Source organism: Antechinus flavipes, chromosome 1, assembly GCF_016432865.1.
Source record: "Antechinus flavipes isolate AdamAnt ecotype Samford, QLD, Australia chromosome 1, AdamAnt_v2, whole genome shotgun sequence".
NCBI lineage: Eukaryota > Metazoa > Chordata > Mammalia > Dasyuromorphia > Dasyuridae > Antechinus > Antechinus flavipes.
In genome coordinates, this window is record NC_067398.1 from 162,333,762 (window position 1) to 162,354,086 (window position 20,325).

At 34.4% G+C, this 20,325-nt stretch overlaps 1 protein-coding gene across 1 annotated transcript in view; it reads right to left on the reverse strand.

The window, feature by feature from the left end:
- The window catches only part of LOC127558906 (rho guanine nucleotide exchange factor 28-like), a 188,461-nt gene that overhangs the window by 125,071 nt on the left and 43,065 nt on the right, over positions 1-20,325 (reverse strand). Inside the window, exon 3 of the mRNA XM_051992288.1 lies at positions 8,844-8,887. Within this exon, the coding sequence (XP_051848248.1) occupies positions 8,844-8,876 (33 nt within the window). The 5' untranslated portion in view covers positions 8,877-8,887. The remainder of the gene's footprint in view (positions 1-8,843; positions 8,888-20,325) is intronic.

Genomic DNA, 20,325 nt, shown 5'->3' on the forward strand with positions numbered 1-20,325 from the left:
ATCAATAAAAAAGTTTTAAAATAAACTGATAAACAAAACACACCTTTGAAGCAAAAGGGAGAGGGGGAAAATAGAAAAAAATAGGAAAAAACCCACAAAAATCCAGATAGCCATAAACAATAAAATTGACACAGGAAAATTCATATTTACCAAACAAGCAACTCAGGTAATGATGACTCACTTTAAAAGACAATTCTTTAAATAGTGAGTTCCCAAAAATGATTGGATTAGCACATAGCTCTTCAGAAATACATTTACTGCACAAAGAGATGGCACCCTGGAAATCTAACAACAAACAAAACCAGGATGTCAACATCCCAAAGAGTGAATGGTTTAGTTAATGTCTTTTTTAGTCTATGAAATGCATATATTTTAAACTCTGTCAATTAGGGTGGGGATGGGGGTTGGAAATTTACAACTTTAAGGATATTTAAAACAATTCATCATTCCTAACTTCTACTTAGCTTCTGGGTGTTTCTAGACAAAAGTACAGTATCTTCAAATATATGTAAATGCTATTGTTGTTTGTTTTAGGTTCTTGAAGAGGAGCAATTACGACAGGAGGATGATGTCTTAACTTTCAAGCGAACTGGATTTAAGTGAGGCGGGAATGTGCAAAATCATCAGCTTCACTCTTTCTTTTGGCGTTATTAGAGTCCAGTGGAAGAGAGAGGTTAAGATGACTGGAGATGACCCAAGATGTAGTGGGAGACTTTGTCTTTTTTAAGCTAAGATCTTTCCCGGGTTAGTTTGTCTGAGTCAAAGCCCATTCAGTAATTCAGTAATTAAAAAGAATTAAGACAAAACATGGTCTAATTTGCCTTCACAAAAAAATCAGTCTGGGAATGAAAGATCCTCAGAGTTCCTTACCATAATACTTAAGTGAATTAACACTTTTATGATGCAGCTTTATTAAGGAATCTCATTGTTGCTGCGAGCAAATGCTGGTGTGATTTCTCTCTCTTTTTCTATGTACAACATGTACTTATATTCTCCTGAGACCCAAGAAAGGGTTCTTTCCCTCTCTGACAACCCAGGTTCAGTATCAAGAGCCTTGTTTTAAACAAAAAATGTTTGTGATGGCTGCTAAAATATCTTGCCTCTATCACCCAGTTTCAATTACTGCAATAATGAGTAAATATCCTCAGCCCATGCCTCTTCAACTGGAGTCAAGATTTTGGCAAAATGGCACAGGAAAGCTTGGTAGACCCATGGATCTGGAGGTAGAAAGTACTTCAAAGGCCATCTAAGTATTTTTTCAAAGCAGGAAATATCGAGACCAAGGACAGGGGAGTTGTCCAAATTCTTTCCAAAAATCCAACAAATAAATATATATTTAATTGAGAATATAATTTCTCCGTTGTTGTGGATATCACTGAAGAAGTTTTGAGTACTTTATGACAGCCTTTGAGTAGCATGATATTTTCTAACAATATGGACATTTGAAGAACCATACGATCAACATTTGTATGAAAAACCATATGATCAACAAAATATTAGTTTTGACCTTATGTGGAACATCTTGCAGAACACTTTATTGTTTTACCCACAGTAATACAAGAGATTGAGGTACCTTAGAATTACTTTCCACATTGGGACAATGACAAGAAACAAAAATACGCACTGCCCAGATTATGATAGGTAATTTAATAAAGAAATCCATCAAATTAAAAAAAAAATAATAACATATAAGTACTTCAAATGGATAATGAACTGAAGACGACATTAAGTAGGTCAAAGCCAGAGCATATTTGGAAAATATTACAGTGTATTCTATTCAATGCTTCCAAGTTGTTCACTGCTATAATTTGTGGGCATCATTTTTTCCTTAGCTACTGGCTACTTTCAAAAAAAAAAAAGTGCTGCTATCAGTATTTTGATGTTGCTGGGATTTTTTCTCTTTGACCTTCTTAAGGTACATGTCTAATCAGTGGGATTTCTGGATCAAAGTAGTTCTTTTTAGTTACTTTCTTAGCATATTTCCAAATTGCTTTCCAAAATAATTATACCAATTACAATGAGCAATTCTCCTTGAAAATTTTTCTTTTGGGGGAAGTTAGGTGGTGCAGTGGATAGAGCACCAGGCCTGAAGTCAAGAGGACCTGAGTTCAAATGTGTCCTCAGACACTTAATACTTCCTAGCTGTGTGACCCTGGGCAAGTCACTTAACTCCAATTCCCTCAGCAAAAAAAAAAAAAAAAAAAAAAAAAAAAAAATCTTTTTGGTAGTTTTATTTTCTCCTCCCTTACTTAAAAGTTTAGTTAAAAGTTTCTCCAAAGAATCAGCTTTTAGTTTTGTCAGTTTTATAATCTTGATAATATACTTTTAAAAAAAGAATCTACTACATGCCTACCAACTGGTAGCCTGACAATTCCAATTGAAAATAGAAGAGAAATATAGGAAAAAGAGGTTGCTTTAAATGAACTTATAATCTCACAGGAGTAAAACCTCATTCTATGCATGCAACTCTCAGAGAATACAAAAATATATGTATACAAATGCCAAAATATGTAGAATTAAGTTCATGGAGAGGGTAGAATTTGAAGTGGGCATTGAAAAAGGGCAAGGATTTGGAAAAACTACTACAGGCCAATCTAGGTAGAGGTGAATTCAAAAAGAGAAAATACTATAGCTATTCCTCCCAACTTCAGAAACAGAGATGGGACCAAAATTGGTTCAATACTTATTTTTGATAGTTTATCTGTGCTACCATAGAATAGTGACTTAACACCTCACCTTTACCTACGACCTTCTAGCACATATATATAAGTTATACATGTACATAAGGTATATACAGTGTTTTGTAAATGTTGGTTATTGTCATTATTTATATGACCTAAAATTTGCACAAACATGTTATGTTCCACATCTAATTTTGCACAACAGATTCTAGTGAAATTAAAATAGCTAAATTTGAACTCTGAATTCTGGCTCTAGCACTAACTGACTGCATAATCAGAGACAAGTCACTTAACTGAGTCTCAGTATTTTCCAATTGTAAAAAAGTGAATAAGTATTACCTACTGCCTAGGATGATTGTGAAGAAAGCGTTTTGTAAAGAATCATGAAAATCATCTACTATAATACCAGAAAGTATTTTAGTCAAAAAAAGAAAGCAAATTATTTGGGTATGATTTATTCTTTGGTGCTAAATGAATCTCCTTTCCAAGTGCCCAGGAACCACCATTTTAACAGTATATTCTAGAATCAACAAATATATTTTTGAGCTGTGAAGAGTAGATTTAATTTTTACAAATCATTTGAAATAATAGTATGAGCCAATGAAGCCTGATTCAACTAATCAGTCTTACGCCCCCCACCCATTTAGCATGTATGTGTGTTGTGCTTTAACTGACCCAGGAAGCATAGTGTCTCCCTTTTACAGTCACTTTCTCACTGTGACACAAGTAGCGTTCAGTTTCTTAGATCCCTGCCCCTCATTCCTTATTGGGTGATTTGGAGATCACCATCATTTTAGTGTTTTATCTCACTAGTGACAGCTTAGTCCCCTATTCATGCCATGTCAATTCTTTGTCTAAAAACTCTATTTAAACTTGAGCTCTGGATAATTCTTGGGGTGCCTAGGATCAGAATGTCTATTCTACAGCCCAGATGATCAATTAGCCTATCTGTGGAACTTTGAACAGTGGGGGCCGCAAACCAATCCTACTCCCCATCAATATCTGTTTTCATTCCATAAGTGTCCTCCACCGACAGTAGTGTTTAAAAACAGCTCCCTCCCCTTTTACACTGTACATATTTAACTGAAAAATATTAATTTAAAGAAATTTTAGCTAAATATTAAAAATATAGATTATTAAATACTACCCCCCCAAAAAAATTTCATAATATCCAAAACTATAGCCTGTTATAGAATTAGGAAGTGAAAACTCATTTTGCTGAAAGAATATATGCACATACATACTCATATTATGTATATTTATCCTATATACTTGAGTATTTGCGTATGTATCCAATAAATCCTCACACATTCAAAGATAGATTTTTTTTCTCCTTATCCAAATCCTTAACACTATAAATATCTTTTACTGATCTCTTTTCAGACATCTTTTAATTCAGGTTGTGAAAAAATAGTGGAAATAAAATGACCTCCATTGGTACTGGCAGCAAATAACGTACTATTTCAGAGCTTAGGCAAAGACAGAATTAGCAAAGAATTTTTGAAGTTTGTACACATGCCAGAATTTTGTTGTTTAGTCATGTTCAATTCTTCATGATTTGTGATTTTTCTTGGTAAAGATGCCAAAACAGTTTGACGTTTCCTTCTCCAGCTCATTTTACAGATAAGGAAGCTGAGGCAAAAAGGGTTATGTGATTTGTTCAAGTTATATGACTCACAGAGGTAGTAAATATCTGAGGCCAGATTTGAATTCATGAAGATGAGAGATTCCAGGCTCCATCTACTGTACTCTATGGACGCACCACCTACCAGAATCACAGGATGAATTTTTATAGAACATAGGGTCAGGAATTAGCTCATTTTTTGTCTTTATCCCCAGCCCCTGACACATAGTATTCACTTTATAAATGCTTGTTGATAACTGAGTATAGGAACTGCTTTAGCAAAAGTGTTAATCTTTTGATTGCTGGCCAGGAAGATTAAACAGCCAATTGTTTCTCTTTGTTCTATTTGACTTAATAACTGTTGCTTATAAGAGAAAAGGGAAACAAGAAAGAGAAGAGAAAGATAGGACTAACATCAAAACTTGAAGATAGGACTCAAAATGTTTTTCTAAACAATCGGCTGAATCAAAGCCTGCTCAAAACGAATCGTATCAGGCAGGATTGATTCCAGTGGATATTGAGAATTTTCTGTAAATCAAGACACATTAAGCATATGCTAAGGGTATCACGAAAGATGTTTCTATTCTTAGTGGTTAATTACAAAATTCAGAATTGGAAGGGATCTTCAAGGTGACCTACCAGGACTTTTTACACTTTTCTACTCATGATACCATTTTGTCCAAGAAATTTTATGTGACACCAGGTATATGGGTGTATAAAATAGGTATATACATCAAACATTTACTGATAACAGATCATAATTTTAAATTGTTATGCAACCCCATATGGAGTCAAGACTTAGAGTTTAAGAAGTTTTGACCTAGTCCAAATTCATACCATATAACTTATTCAACATCTCTGATCCTCCAAGTCATGCACTATGTGGAAAGGCTTTGGCAGATTTTCTATTCATTAACACTTCACAGGATATTCTATAACTTTCTTTAGGCAGATAGAAATTTTCATTAATGAAAGATGATTTCCATCCCACGCTCTATTAATGTGACTCATATATCTAAAATCCAATAAAGTTTCTAATTTGTACATCATTTGGTCCCCCAAACTACCACATCTAGCTCTTTAACTACACCTGGGGGCCTCACCTATTAGCATATTTCTGATGCCCAGCATCTGTTACTGCAAGAACAAAGGACAGCATGCTAAGAGAAACTCTTCACCAGAAAGAAGATGGTCCTGAGTTCCAGTCACAGGGCATAAACATCTCTCCTTAATGAAAGACTAATGTGGGGTACAATTGGGGATTTGGAAGAATATGGGGAGAAAACAGTTTCTCCTTTTTTCTTTCTCTGAATGAACACAGAAGCAGAAATTGGACCAAATGCAGGTTATATTACGGCTATCCCCTATGCACTCCTTCTTTATCATCACTCCTAAAGTCTTTCTCTTCTTTTAAAATGCATCTCAAGTACCACTTTGTGAATGAAACTTTCTCTAATATTAGTCTGTCAACAAAATGTAGGATACCAGATCCTGAGTTGCAGTAAGAAGAGATGGAGGTAAGGAAGCTCATGAGCAATAGTAAAGGTAAATTAGAATAAAAGGAAATTATTGGTACTGAAATCAAAAGAGTTCTCACTGTGACTCTGTCTCTGACAGACTAATTATATAGCTTCAAGAAAGCTACAATTTCTCAATCACAAATTAATCTCTCAAATGGGCTTAATAATAACTGTACTATCTGACTCAGCACAAGGCCAGCAGTGAGGAAAATAATCTTTCTGAGTTCAAATCTGGCCCAAACACTTATTAGCTGGGTGACCACTTGACCTAGGTTTCCGCATTTGTAAATATCAATATTTTTGAAATCACTGAAAATCAAAAGAATGTTGAGTTGAATTAATAATTAATTCAAAATTAGAGATACACTTTGGCAGTCCTTCTACTCTGAAACCTGAAAAGCACAAAATTTCAGAACCCAACTCCGTAAACTGATGGATCATTGTTTGTACAACAAACAAACCAAAGGCACCTTGTACATTCAATTTCAGTGTCTAGTAAATTACCTCTACTATGATGACTCTGTTAATATACAAATAAACAAAGTATCTACTTTATGGACTTAGCCATCCTTTTCCCCCCTTGGTTCCAGGCAGATTCCCTGCTGTTTCCCATTGCTTAATTCTCTTTATTAAAAAATGTGTAAGTAGCTCATTCAATAAAGTAGACAAAAAGAAACTATTTTAGATCTCATAAGAAAACAGGCGCTCTTATTCCTGAAAACTCTTTTTTCAAAAGACCAAACTCTGTTGATTTAAGGTAAACAAATTTGCATTGGAGAAAACTACATTTTTTAACCATAGCAGTCAGTTATTACGTTGATGAACAAGAGAATTGAAAGAACAACCTGAGCTCCAACCTCAGCTAGTACAGAAAATATCAAAGGCAGAGATGACTAAGCCTGAAATACTTTGTTGAGCCCACAGAGTCCAGTGGCTATAATAGTAGTTCACATTTGATTCACATATTTTATTTAATTTGAGCCTAAGAAAACAACTTTGTGACATAAGGAGGCAGAATTGTAAATGAGAAATCAGAAAGGCTGACAGACATCCAAGTTCCCATGGGTAATCAGTGGAAAGACCAAGATGAAAAAAAAAAAAAATAGTGATAGATAGGCAAGTAGACACATACATATGCACACATACACACATTCACAGGTGTGTACAGGTGTGTACATGTATGTACACATGCACGTGCATGTGTTCTTTAAAAGATAATGGAGAACTACACTTCCACAAAGAACAGAATAGAAAGAAACTGTTTAAACTAACTTAGGTTCCAAAGACCTTGTGTACCATTTCAGGGATAATAAAAAGGGGCTCTTCCACATAAACCAATCTCTTCTTCCATTAATGCCTCAAGTTCTTCTAAGAAAGACAAACAAAACCTTTCAGGTTAGAACTAAGGCAAAGTACCAGTTCCAGAGCAGATGTAAGCAAATTGAAATTGATTTCAAGGTGAAATCTCTATGTCCTTACAGTGGGGAAAATATCTAATAGAAAAGTGAGCACAGGTAACTTATAAAGCAGAGTTTTAAAAGTACAGAAAATTTACATTTCATTAGGGTGACATAAGACAAACGAACACTACAATAATTTTGGATTTTCTTAGCAAATATACTGGAGTGTTTTGCCATTTCCTTCTCTGACTTTTCAGATGAATAAACTAAAGCAGAGTTAAGTGACCTGTCCAGGGTCACACAACAAAGAAGTATCTGAGGCTGGATTTAAACTTGTCAAGTTAAATCTTTCTGATTCCAAGCCCTGTGCTCTATCCACTGTACCACCCAGCTGCCCAAGGCTTAGGCTACACTCCTCCATTTAACATAAGGTGAAGAATGTTATGGACAAAGAACAAAATATTCTATGAAATTTTGATGTGTGTTATATTTAGAATAAATAGTTGAGGTGAGGGCAGTGTTATGATATGATTCCTACATCTCCCAAACAAGGTATTAAAAAAGTGAAAGGTGAAGAGAGGTTAAAAAAAAAAAGGACAAAATTTTAAGAATACTACTGATAAGTGGTAGAGGGAAGTGGGGAGACATAAATGAATTACGACTTAATCAGTGAAAAGCAATGAATATTATCTGGCCACCAAAATGTGCTTATATAGAGATGCTGTCTATGCATGAAAAGTAGAGAGAGCAAGCCCACGTTTATGTTCTATTATTTAGCCCTCTCAGTGAGACCTGTGAGAATAGATTGGGGCCTGCTTTTCCTAGAAGTTTCTTCTCATACTATCAAATACTCTCCTGGAATACATTTTTCATGGGCTAGATCCACAGCTATCATAGGCAGATATTCATTGGTCTACAAACCACCCCACCTCCATCAGCTGTCAAATAACTACAGCCTATCCCTTAGCAAAACAGTTAAGCCTTTTGAGTAAAACATATTTTCAGATTTCTTGAACTCTTAAGGAACCTTTATATTTTGCTTATCTCCAATACCCATAAATTACCTATATGTGTCAAGAAGACATGTCAAAATATTAGTCTAGTTATACATCTTAAATTACCTAAACTCCCACTTTGTTTTGTCTGTTTCACCAAAACCTTTCTTTGGATGTTTTACAAATAAAATAAGGTTCAATAAGCCCTAAGCCTTACACACACACACACACACACACACACACACACACACACACACACACACACAGAGTTCTCTTATTAGCAATGTGTTGCACCTTGAAGATAAATACAGGATCAATCTTATATATCTTAAAACAAACTTTTAGAAAATTCATACACATCATGTTTTTTTAATTGACTTAAAATTACACTGACAGGGATAAATAGTTAAAACTCAGCACCTAATACTAGGCATCATACACTAAAAAGTGTATGTAAGTACGTGAATTAGATGGTTGATGATGGCTTAGTGTTTTTTTAAGGATCTCAATTCACCAGACAAAAAGACCTTTTATTTTTCCAGTTTCATTCATCAAGATTTTGAATATACTGTTAGGAGAGAGAAAAGGCCCCTTAGGCCGAGGCTTACTGCTGGAAGACTTACATAAAGAGGCACTTCACGGGAGCTCAACTCCATTATTTCAGCATCTGCAACAAAAACAAGTCAAAGGAATTACTTAACAAGGTATCATAGAACAGGTCAGCAAAGTCTCTTTCAATTTACTCCCTTAAAATATTACAGTTGTATATATTGGATTATTTACTGTCTAGGGAAGGAGATGGAGGTTTTACAAGGATGAATGTTGAAAATTATCTTTGCATATATTTTGAAAATAAAAAGCTATTATTTTGATAAGAAATGAATTTGATAAGAAAAGAAATTATGATAAGAAAAGGCAAAGCATTAAATAAGCAATAGGCAGAAAGTAATGTAAATGAGAATTTATTTAGAATTTGTTGAAAATTTACTAAAAGATAATAATTTACTATTAGAATTTGTTAAGAAATGACGCAAATATTTGGAACTATGCCCAAAGGGCTATCAAACTCTGCACACCTTTTGATCCAGCAGTGTCTCTACTGGGTCTGTACCCCAAAGAGATCATAAAAAGGGAAAAAAAAACACATGTGCAAAAATGCTTGTAGCAGCCCTTTTTGTAGTGGCAAGGAACTAGAATTGTGTGGATGCTTAATGAGGAATGGCTGAATAAGTACATTCACAGCTTGCAGAAGCTTGACAAAAAGAACAAGGAGAGCCCAGCTGTTACTGGGGTTGAGCTTGGCTACAGCTTCATCCTATAGAAGAAGCATCAAGTTTGATGGTAGCCAAGGAGACCTCAGAAACAGTATAGAAACTGAGGGCTTTTATACAGAAACAAGTACCAACTCAAATTCAGAACCCAAAGGCAGAGGCCCCAAAACTCTCATTAAAAGAATTAGGAAGGCAGGAACATGACCACATATGAAAAAATGACTTAAATCTCTACCTAGCAGGAAAGTTTCTTCTCACTTCCTATATTATTCCAACTTTCCTTTAGGATTCCAAGTAATTATGTCCATTGCTAAGTAAAAAGATTATTGTTCATTCAGTTGTGTCTGACTCTCCATGATCTTATGGACCATAACATGCCAATACTATCCATTGGGTTTTTCTCAGCAAAAACACTAGAGTGGTTTGGCATTTCCTTCTCCAGTGAATTAAAAAGATACATGAATGCTTTTTATTATTTGCTAAAAAGAATTACTTCTCTGAAGAGAGGAAACTGAGTCCCCCAAAAATAAAGTAGGTGATTTATCCAGAGATTTTAAATGTCTGAGGTGGTTTCTTATTCATTTCTTCTGTCTCCAAATCCAGGGTCTTCTCCATTATATCAAACTCCCTTTCTTATTACAAAACAATAATGACTTTCTGTTTTTTTCCTTTCACTAAGAAATTTAACTACATATAGAAATTTCTTGTCCCTAAAAGAGTTGTGGAGAAAATTCAAAGAAGAAAGATTCACTCACAGTATTTTTTCTCTTTACTTTTTTCATATGAATTCCCCTTTTACCACAGAGAGCAACAAGTTCTGAATTCATGTGTAGAACTGAATGACTAATCCAAGAAATTTTTACTTCAAGCTTAAGAATAAAAGAGAATTTTATATTTGCTAGACAAGTTACAACTAGCTGCTCCTTGTGCATTATCTCTCTGCCCTAAATACCAGGCAGAGAGGCCCCATTGCACTTCATTATTTTGTAATAATAAATTTTCCATTGAGATTTATGAAACATTTTTTAATGTAGAAGGTGACACTGAAAATATTTAGGATACTCTAGAAAGGCTTCATGCTGGTATAGCTTTTTTTAAAAAAATAACACTAAAGTTAAACTTATATTTTCCTAAACAGTTTTCTTTCCAAAAGTTGTCTGGCTGGTCCTGAGAAAATGTTTCTGGTATAAAACTTTGGATTTAGCCATATTTTTGATTTACAAAATTTTGTTGTTTCTTAATTTGGTACCCACAACCAAATTTTGACAAATTCTGAAATATAGGATATGATATACAACAGTATATAGTAGTTGTTGCCAGTTTATAATACCACTCATATTGAACATTTATTCATGTCTTTGTTACAACATAAAAAATGAAATATTAGAACATGTTTGACAATAAGTATGAAAAGGAATAATATAAAATAATCACTACAAAGTAAGAAGGAAGGAAGGAATTTAGACATTTTAATGTCCAGACATAGTGCTAAGCACTATATGTGTGTGTGTGTGTGTGTGTGTGTGTATGTGTGTGTGTATGTATGTATATACACATCACTAGTCAGTCACATCACTAGTAAGTGCCTCAGGTCACATTTGAATCCATGTCTTCTGATTTCAGGCCCATACTTCTATCTCCTGCATCACCTAGCTATCTCCAACTAGATCTGACATAAAACTGGCCAGAACAAACCATTTCTTTGTTTTTTGAAAGGCAAAGTTTTTCACATTTCAACATTCAAATAAAAATACAACAAATGATCCTTAAGAAGGGGAAAAAAATTATGACCTCAACTTTGTGGATCCTTGTGCATCCTAATCATTCTTTGTGCTTAATAACATGCTCTTATAAAAACCAGCAAATTGGAGGTCAAAAACAAGCAAACAAATAAAAATTCCTGGATTTGCATGCCAGTGCTGCTAAGCTTACCAGTTCTTTGGCCCTGAACAAGTAAATTCACCCTTTTCACCATCTTAGGTTCCTCATACAGGGAAGGAGTTAGGCTAAGAGATCCTTGAGATTTCTTCCTACTAATATAGGAAATAATGTTAGCCTGATCAAGTCATATTTCACATGCTCAGAAAGATATTCTCTTGTCCAGATAAAATAACAATCTAGGACAAGCAAAATGATAAGAATTTTGGATTTCTTTTACTTATACTATCGAAGGAGAAAGAGTAGGCCAAAAAAATTAGATAAAATGGTCAAATGTTTGCTTAAAAATAAAAATGAGACATTCATAAAGTAGAATAAAAAAGACAAAAGATTTTTGTAAATAAACAAGCTGATGAATATAACAACAGTCTGCAAAAAACATTCTTCTTAGAGCGACTAAACTATTCAGACACACAGAGCTTAAGACAAAATGAACAACTGAACTATGTAATGAACTCTGATTATGAGGAGTTGCTTCAAGATTAAAAAAAAATAAAATAAAATCAACTGTACAATAAAGCCTCACTAATTAAAATTGGTCATGAGGAATTAGTGCCTGGTCTAAATTAGAGATCGTAAATTTTAACAGAAACTCCACATTTTAGTTCACAGAATCATAAACTACTAAAAAACAAACAAACAACAACAACAACAACAAAAAAAAAAACCTTCTACCAAATCCAATAAGTAAATAAGTCAAATGTAATTATCAAATTATTTATATGGGAATATTGTGCCAAAAGCTTATGGTCTTGAAGTAGATTAAATATGCTCCCACTGCAATCTGGTGCATTATTGTCTTCCTTGTCATTATCTTCCTCATAGTTGGTACGAAAATCAATCAACAAATACTTTCTGAGTTAATATTGTATACATGCACATATGAAAAGTTCAACAGCAATGTAAAAAAACTTCACAAGTTTATAGGGTAGAGACTAAATATGTAATTTCATTCTTGTAGGGAATACTTGTCTAAGAAAACTTCCTCTACCAATAATAGTTGACATTTACATAGTAGTTTTAGAGTTTACAAAATGCTGCATCAACCTTTATCTCATGTTATCATGATTAATTAGCAGGTGATATAAAAGAAGGAAGGACACTGGAATGCTTGGAAATAGTTTGAACAAAGACAACCTATGGTATGAGGTTTGAGAATTAATATGGTAAATTCAGGATTCATAATATCAATTAATTTAGATGCAAGTGTGGGAATTATAGAGAAGTAGGGTGAGAGAAGGTTATAGCCAGATAAGAGAAGGCCTTGAATGTTGGTCTAAAGAGTTGATTATTCTACAGTCAAAAAAGGGGAACCAATACTGTATGGTTTCACAAAAGACAGAGGAAGAAAAAAATCCCTAGATAGAATCACCAACCTGATTAAATATAAAAATAATAAAAGATTGGTTCTAAGAAAAAGTCATTAGAACATAGTCAAAAAAATTGATAATTTTCCAAAAAGCACTTTCAATACATCTGAGAGAAAAGAAGCCAGATTTCAAGGGGTTAAGGAAAGAATAGGTGATGAAGGAGTAGAAGTATAAGCCACTCCTTCAAGAAATCTGGCAATGAAGTAGAAATATAAGACTATAGCTGAGGGCAGCTCAGAGGGGGAGGGGAAATTAGAACAGTAGAGTTAAACAAAAGGCATTGTCATTTTTTTCCCTGAAGTTAAAAGAGCCCTCGGTATATTTAGAAGAAAAATAAAAGTGAAATATGTCAGAGAGAACAGAATTTTGTTTTAGATAGGCTTTTTAAAATATAGGTAAGACCATTTAATGACACTTATAATAGGGTAGGTGTATTCCAGCTTGGAGAGAGAAACAAGATGAATGTGTCTTAAAAACAATCTTCCAGTTTATGATTCTTTGATTTTTAACCCCACTTCAAGAGAATGCTAAGCACAAGTTAATTATGTTCTCTGGAGAACTTCAAACAATTACGTTCATTATTTTCAAATTTCTAATTCAAATCATTTGTTTTTAAGATAGTTAAATTAACAAAATTTTAAATTTTATTTTAATTAACCTATTAACTAAAAGACATAATTTATGAGAATCTTGCATGTTCCTTTTTATTGATAGGCCTGTCATGAATATGTTTACCTCCTTGAGGGCAGGCCCAATTTTTGTGCTTTCACTTTTCTCTATATCTGATTTCCTCTGTATCTGGTATGTTGGTAAATGATTAAATAATGTTCTTCTTGAGAGAAGCTGAGTAGACAAAAATGAAACAAGACCTGCTGTCCAAGAGTTTATAATACAATAGCAGCAGTGATGTTATAGAGAGTCAAGAGACCTGAGTTGAATCCCAGATTTGGCATTTCCTATCTGGGTGATAGTAGGAAAGTCCCTTAATCCTTCCCAATTATCTTATCTCCAAAACTAGAATCACACCTTCACTGTCTATCAGTCAGAGTTATTTTAAGGCAGGTGTTCTCAATTGGATCCATGAACTTTAAACAAAAATTCTGATAACTATATTTCAATAAAATTGTTTTCCTTGGTGATCCTATTGTTTTATTTTACACAATTAAAAACATTATTCTGAAGAGAGACCGCTGGGCTTCCCCAGATTATCAAAAGGGTCCATTTGCAAAAAAAGGTTAAGAAACCTTGTTTTAAGGAAAACACTCAGTAAAGGTCAGAGACCACAACTACCTCTCAGTGGAGAGGTCAAAGAACAAAACTAACTCTTAGTCTCCTTGTATCATCATCATCCTCTCACATGAAAAGATCCATTCTACAGGTCTGAGTTAGACCTACAGCATATACTGGCAGGTGGCTCCCAAATCACAAAATATGAATGGGGGGGGAAATATTACCATGGGAGGATAAGGCATATACTACAAGTTTGTACATGATAAGTGTATAAGATTCAGAGGGGAATTTCAGACAGGAAGACATGACTTTCAGTTGGAAAACTAAGGACAAATGAAGACAGGGACATCTGAGCTGGGTCTAGGTGGGTCTGGATGAAAAGAATTTCAAGAGACCATCATATGGGAGGGTGCTCATTCTAGGCAGAGGGTATAGCTTACACAAACATACAAAGGTGCACCTGCCAGATAGGGGAGAGGTGGGAGGAAAAAGGGGAAAATTTGCAACAGAAGGTTATGCAAAGATCAATGTTGGAAAAATTACTCATGCATATGCTTTATAAATAAAAAGCTTTAATTTTTAAAAAAGCATACAAAGGTGGGAGAGGTCAGAATATCATGCATTTTGACTGGAAAATAGAGTGCATGAAAGGGAAAGTTGAGAAATAAGGTTGGAAATGTAGACTGGAAATAGGTAATATAAGGTCTTGAATGCCAGGCTAAGTTTAATGCTTTATTCTTATTGTAACTAGAAAGTTACAATCTAGTTTTGAGAAAAAGGACATGATTAGACCTGTGCAATAGGAAAAAATATATAACATTTATATGAAGGAGGAATGTGTAAGAAAGATTAGAAGGAAGAAAATAAATTAAGATACTATTAGGATAGTCCAGGCAAGAAGTGAGGAAGCTAAACATGATTCCAGACTTGAATGATGTTTTAGATTGTTTTGCTGAAAGTTTTTTTCTTCTCTTTTTCATTCTTCATTATAAATCATTGTTCTCTGGATAGAACCAAAGGGAAAGATAAATTGGGAATTGGAGCTAATATAAAAACAAAAACAAAAAAATCAGTAAAATATTTAACCTAAAATGAAGATAATAATATGAGGGTTCTTTATAAATCTTAAAGCAAACTATATAGGTGAATTAGTATTACTAAGTTGATTACTAAGTGAAGCAACGTAAATAGAAAAGTGGGATCAGATACCAGATATATTAAAGAAATAAAATATAAAAACTTGGCAATTAACCAAACATAGAAGTAAGAGAAAGAAGAAATGGAAAGAACATGATTAAACAACAGCTTCTGAGTAAAAGCTCTGGAGTTTTAGTGGACCATAAAATCAAAATAATTCAACCATGTGACATGGCAGACCACAAATGAAAGTAGTTTTAATCTGAACTGTGTCTGGATTAAAGGAGGTGAAAATTCCATTATACTCCTGCCCTGGTCAAATCTGATCTATTTTACATTGTTTTCATCAACACATTTTAATAAAGACATTAACTAACTGGAAGAACTGGAAAACATATCATAAATGTATCATATGAAGATCTATTGAAAGAAATGAAAAAAAAATTAGTTTGAAAAAGAAAAAAGTATATAGGGAGCTTGAACGTGACTGCTTTGAAAGGTATGCATGGCTGTAATGTGGCAATAGAATTCAATTTGATCTTCTTGGCATTCAAGAGCAGAATTAGGAAAGGAAAGAAAAAAATCAGTTTAATATAATAACTACACTAGTACCTTAGTACTCATACCTAACTGGTTCCAAAAGGCATGAGAAGTGGTAAAAATGACGAGGACTGAACAATTTTTTCATGAAGAATACATCTCCAGACTTACACGAACTGATGCTGAGTGAAACAAGCAGGGCCAGGAGATTATTATATACTTCAACAACAATACTATATGATGACCAATTCTGATGGACCTGCCCATCTCCAGCAATGAGATGAACCAAATCAGTTCCAATGGAGCAGTGATGAATTGAACCAGCTACACCCAGCGAAAGAACTCTGGGAGATGACTAAGAACCATTACATTGAATTCCCAATCCCTATACTTTTGCCCACCTGCATTTTTTATTTCCTTCACAGGCTAATTGTATAATATTTCAGAATCCGATTCTTTTTGTACAGCAAAATAACGGTTTGGTCATGTATACTTATTGTGTATCTAATTTATACTTTAATGTATTTAACATCTACTGGTCATCCTGCCTTCGGGGAAAGGGGGGAGGGGAAAGGAGGGGAAAAATTGGAACAAGAAGTTTGGCAATTGTCAATGCTATAAAGTTACCTATACATATAACCTGTAAATAAAAGGCTATTAAAATAAAATTTTTTAAAAAAAGAAGAAGAATACATCTCCAGTCTGCAGCCTAACCATCCCTCCCACTCAATTTCCCAAAGGGGAAAGTAGGGCTTCTAGCTGTGGAGAAACACGCCTAACCCAACCAGATTCTCCCTTCTTGAACCAACTCACTTTCTGGTAGGAGTAACCTTAATACTCTCCCTCCACCCCTCATTGTCTATCTAAGCTTTCTGGGATGAGGGGAGAGAGAGGATACTGAATGTGGGGGCAGAAGCAAGGGTCCTCTATCCTCCGTGGTCTAGGGTTCTGGCTGCTGCCAGGGTTGCCAAGAGTTCTGGATCCTCCATCACCACCTCTGCCTCAGACTGGACTCCTACCACTGTTGCTGTCACCACAGTTATTATTTCTGCTCTTGTTGCTTCTCCTCCTGTTAAGCATGCTGGCTTCTTCATGCTCCTTATGAGCACTGCTCCTTCCAGTTTACTATTTTAGGAGGTGGGAGACTATACACTGCAGCTACACCATCCTGCAGGAAATGCCTACCAATATGCCTACCAAAACACACAACCTCAGCATCTTAAACTCCAATCTGATAGTCCAGACCAAAGCTTTTGCTGCAGAGGAGCTGTCCACAGCCAAAGGTAGCAGCAGCCTGGCCAACCTCCCATCCCTACTGTTCAACCAAGATAACAACCATGTACAATGGGTACTGAGCAAGGATCAAGTGCTGAAACATTTTGTTCCTCGTTGAAATGCCTCAAATGCCAAATTCTACAAGTTTTGAAGCAGATGAGTCCCAAGGTATCCCCATATCTAACAATGAACATTATCAAAAGTATAGAAAGAGAGGCAAAGTTAAGATGATGGAGAAAAGGCTACCTGCCTGAACTCTCCCCTAAACCCTTCCAAATACCTTTAAATAATGCCATAAAACCATTCCTGAAACAGGAAAACCCCAAAAGGATAGGGCAAAATAACTTTCCAGCCAAAGACAACTTAGGTCAGCAGGAAAAGTCTGTCAAACCAGGGTGAGAGTGGAGCACAATCCAGCACAGACTCAGATCCAGCAAACCATGAGCAGGCTTAGGAAACCACTGAATCAGTAACTCTCAGCTCACAAGTGGTAAGGGAATTGAACAACTAGTCAGAAGAATATTATAGAGGTCTCTTTGCTGGCACTAAGGTAGGATTCTGTTGCTTTATCAAGACTAAGATCAGGATCACAGTCCAGGATGGCAGTCCCAGAGTGAGGAGGAGCAGTAGCGCACCAGAGATTGCAGCCACAAAGGACTGGGGACCTTTCTCACAGTTCCAGGACAGAAAAGAGTACTTGTGGTCATTTATAGACCAAAACACAGACCAGGAGAAAAGTAAAAACCACTCCTCAGATCATATCAGAAGAACTGAATACTTATTGGTAGCCAGAAGTATCTCTGAAAATAATAGTACAAAACATCTGACATGTGGGACAATGCACCCTCCATCCTGGAAGTTGAGCCCTACTCTAGAAAAAGTTAAAAATCAAGAAATAAGCTAGAAAAGTGAGCAAACAGAAAAAATCTGACAATAAAGTTACTATAGTGACAAGATCAAAAAATACACTCAAAAGAAGACAGCAAAATCAAAACTCCTACATCCAAAGTCAATAATAAATATGAATTGATTGAAGACCATGACAGAGTTCAAAAAGTATTTTGAAAATCAAGTCAGAGAGGCAGCAGAAAAATGGGAAGAGAAATGAGAACAGTGCAAGAAAATAAAGAAAAACAACTCAATAGCTTGATGAAGGAGACAAAAAAATACTGAAGAAAATAACACCTTAAAAATAGACTAGGACAAATGGTAAATGAAGTACACAAAGTAAATGAAGAGAAGAATGCCTTAAAACATGAAATTGACCAAATGGAAAAATAGGCCTAAAAATTCACTCAAGAAAAAAACTCCTTAAAAAGCAGAATTAACTAAATGCAAAAGAAGGTATATAAGTTCACTCAAAAAAAATTCCATAAAAAATATAAATTATAAATTAACAAATGAAGCTAATGACTGTGAGAAATCAAGTAATAAAACAAAACTCAACGTATGAAAAAACAGAAGACATTGTGAAATATCTTATTAGAAAAACAACTGACTTGGAAAATAAATCCAGAAGATATGACTTTTAAATTATTCAATTACCTAAATGCCATGATCAAGGAATATTTCCCTGTTATTCTAGAACCAGAGGATAAAATAGAAATTAAAAGAATCAATCACTTCCTGAAGTTCTCAAAATGAAAATTCCCAGTAATATTGTAGTCAAATTCTGGAGCTCCCAGGTGAAGGAAAAAATATTGCATGCAGCCAGAAAGAAACAATTCAAGTATCATGGAGCAAGAGTCAGTATAAAACAAGATTTAGCAGTTTCTACATTAAAGAATCAGAAGATTTGAAATATTATAATCTGGAGGACAAAGGAACTAGTATTACAACCAAGAATCACCTACCCAGCAAAATTGAGTATAATCCTTCAGAGAGAAATGGACATTCAATCAATTAGAAGATTTTCAAGCATTCTTGTGAAAAAACCAGAGCTGAATAAAAAAAATTTGACTTTCAAATGTAAGACTCAAGAGAAGCATAAAAAAGTAAACAGACAAATAAAATCATAAGGAACTCAATAAGATGTTTACATTCCTACAGGGAAAGATGATACTTCTTAATTCATAAGATTTTTCTCATTATTAGAACAATTAGAAGGATTCTATACAGACAGGACACAAGTATAAATTTAATATGAAGGGATGATATCTAAAAAATAAAATTGAGAGATGAGAGAAGAATGCAATGGAAGAGGGGGAAGAAAGAGATAGAATGGGATAAAATCTCTCGCACAAAAAAGAAGCAAGAAAAAGTTTTTATAGTAAAGGGAAAGAAGGGGAGATTGATGAGAAGAGAGAGAGATAGATACAGGGAGACAGAGAGACAGACAGAGGGGGGAGGGGGGAGGAAAAGAGGGAGGGAGGAAGAGAGAGAGAGAGAGAGAGAGAAAATAAACAAGTAAGAGGGAAATACTCCAAAACATTCACACTATGAAAAAAATTTTTGAAGCAAGTTTCTCTGTTAAAGGTCTCATTTTGCAAACATAAAGTACCTAGTCAAATTTATAAAGATAAGAACTATACTCTAATTGATAAATGATTAGCATATGTGAATGGTTTTCAGATGAGATAATCAAAACTATCTATAGGTATATGAAAAAAAGTTCTAATTTTCTATTAATTGGAGCAATACAAATTAAAATAATCTGAGGTACTATAAGATAGAAAAGGGAAATGACAAATGTTGGAAGGGATGTGAGAAAAATGAAACATTAATGCATTGTTGGTAAAGTTGTGAACTGATTTAATCATTCTATATAAAATTGGAACTATGCCCAAATAGCTATAAAACCATGCATATACTTTGACCTAGTAATAGTCTCCAAAAGAAATTTTTTTAAAATGACCTATATGTACAAAAATATGTATAGCAGCTCTTTTCTGGTGGCAAAGAATTGGAAAAAATTGAAGGGATCCTCAATGACTTAGAAGTGGCTAAACAAATTTTGGTATATGATTATGATGGAATGTGCTATAAAAATTATGAGCAAGATACTCTTAGAAAAACCTGGAAAGACTTACATGAGCTGATACAAAGTAAAATATACTGTGTAAAAAGTAATAGCAATATTGTAAGATGATCAGCCATGAATGACTTAAATTATTCTCAGTAATCCAATGATCCAAAACAATTCTGAAAGACTTAAAGAGGAAAAAATGTTACCCATTCTCAGAGAAAGAACTGATGGTGTCTGAATATAAAATGAAACATACTTTTTAACTTTATTTTTCTTGAGGGCTTTTTTTGGTCTATGTTTTCTTTCATAACATGACTAATATGGAAACGTTTTACATGACTACACATGTATAACCTATATTGAATTGTTTGCCTTCTCA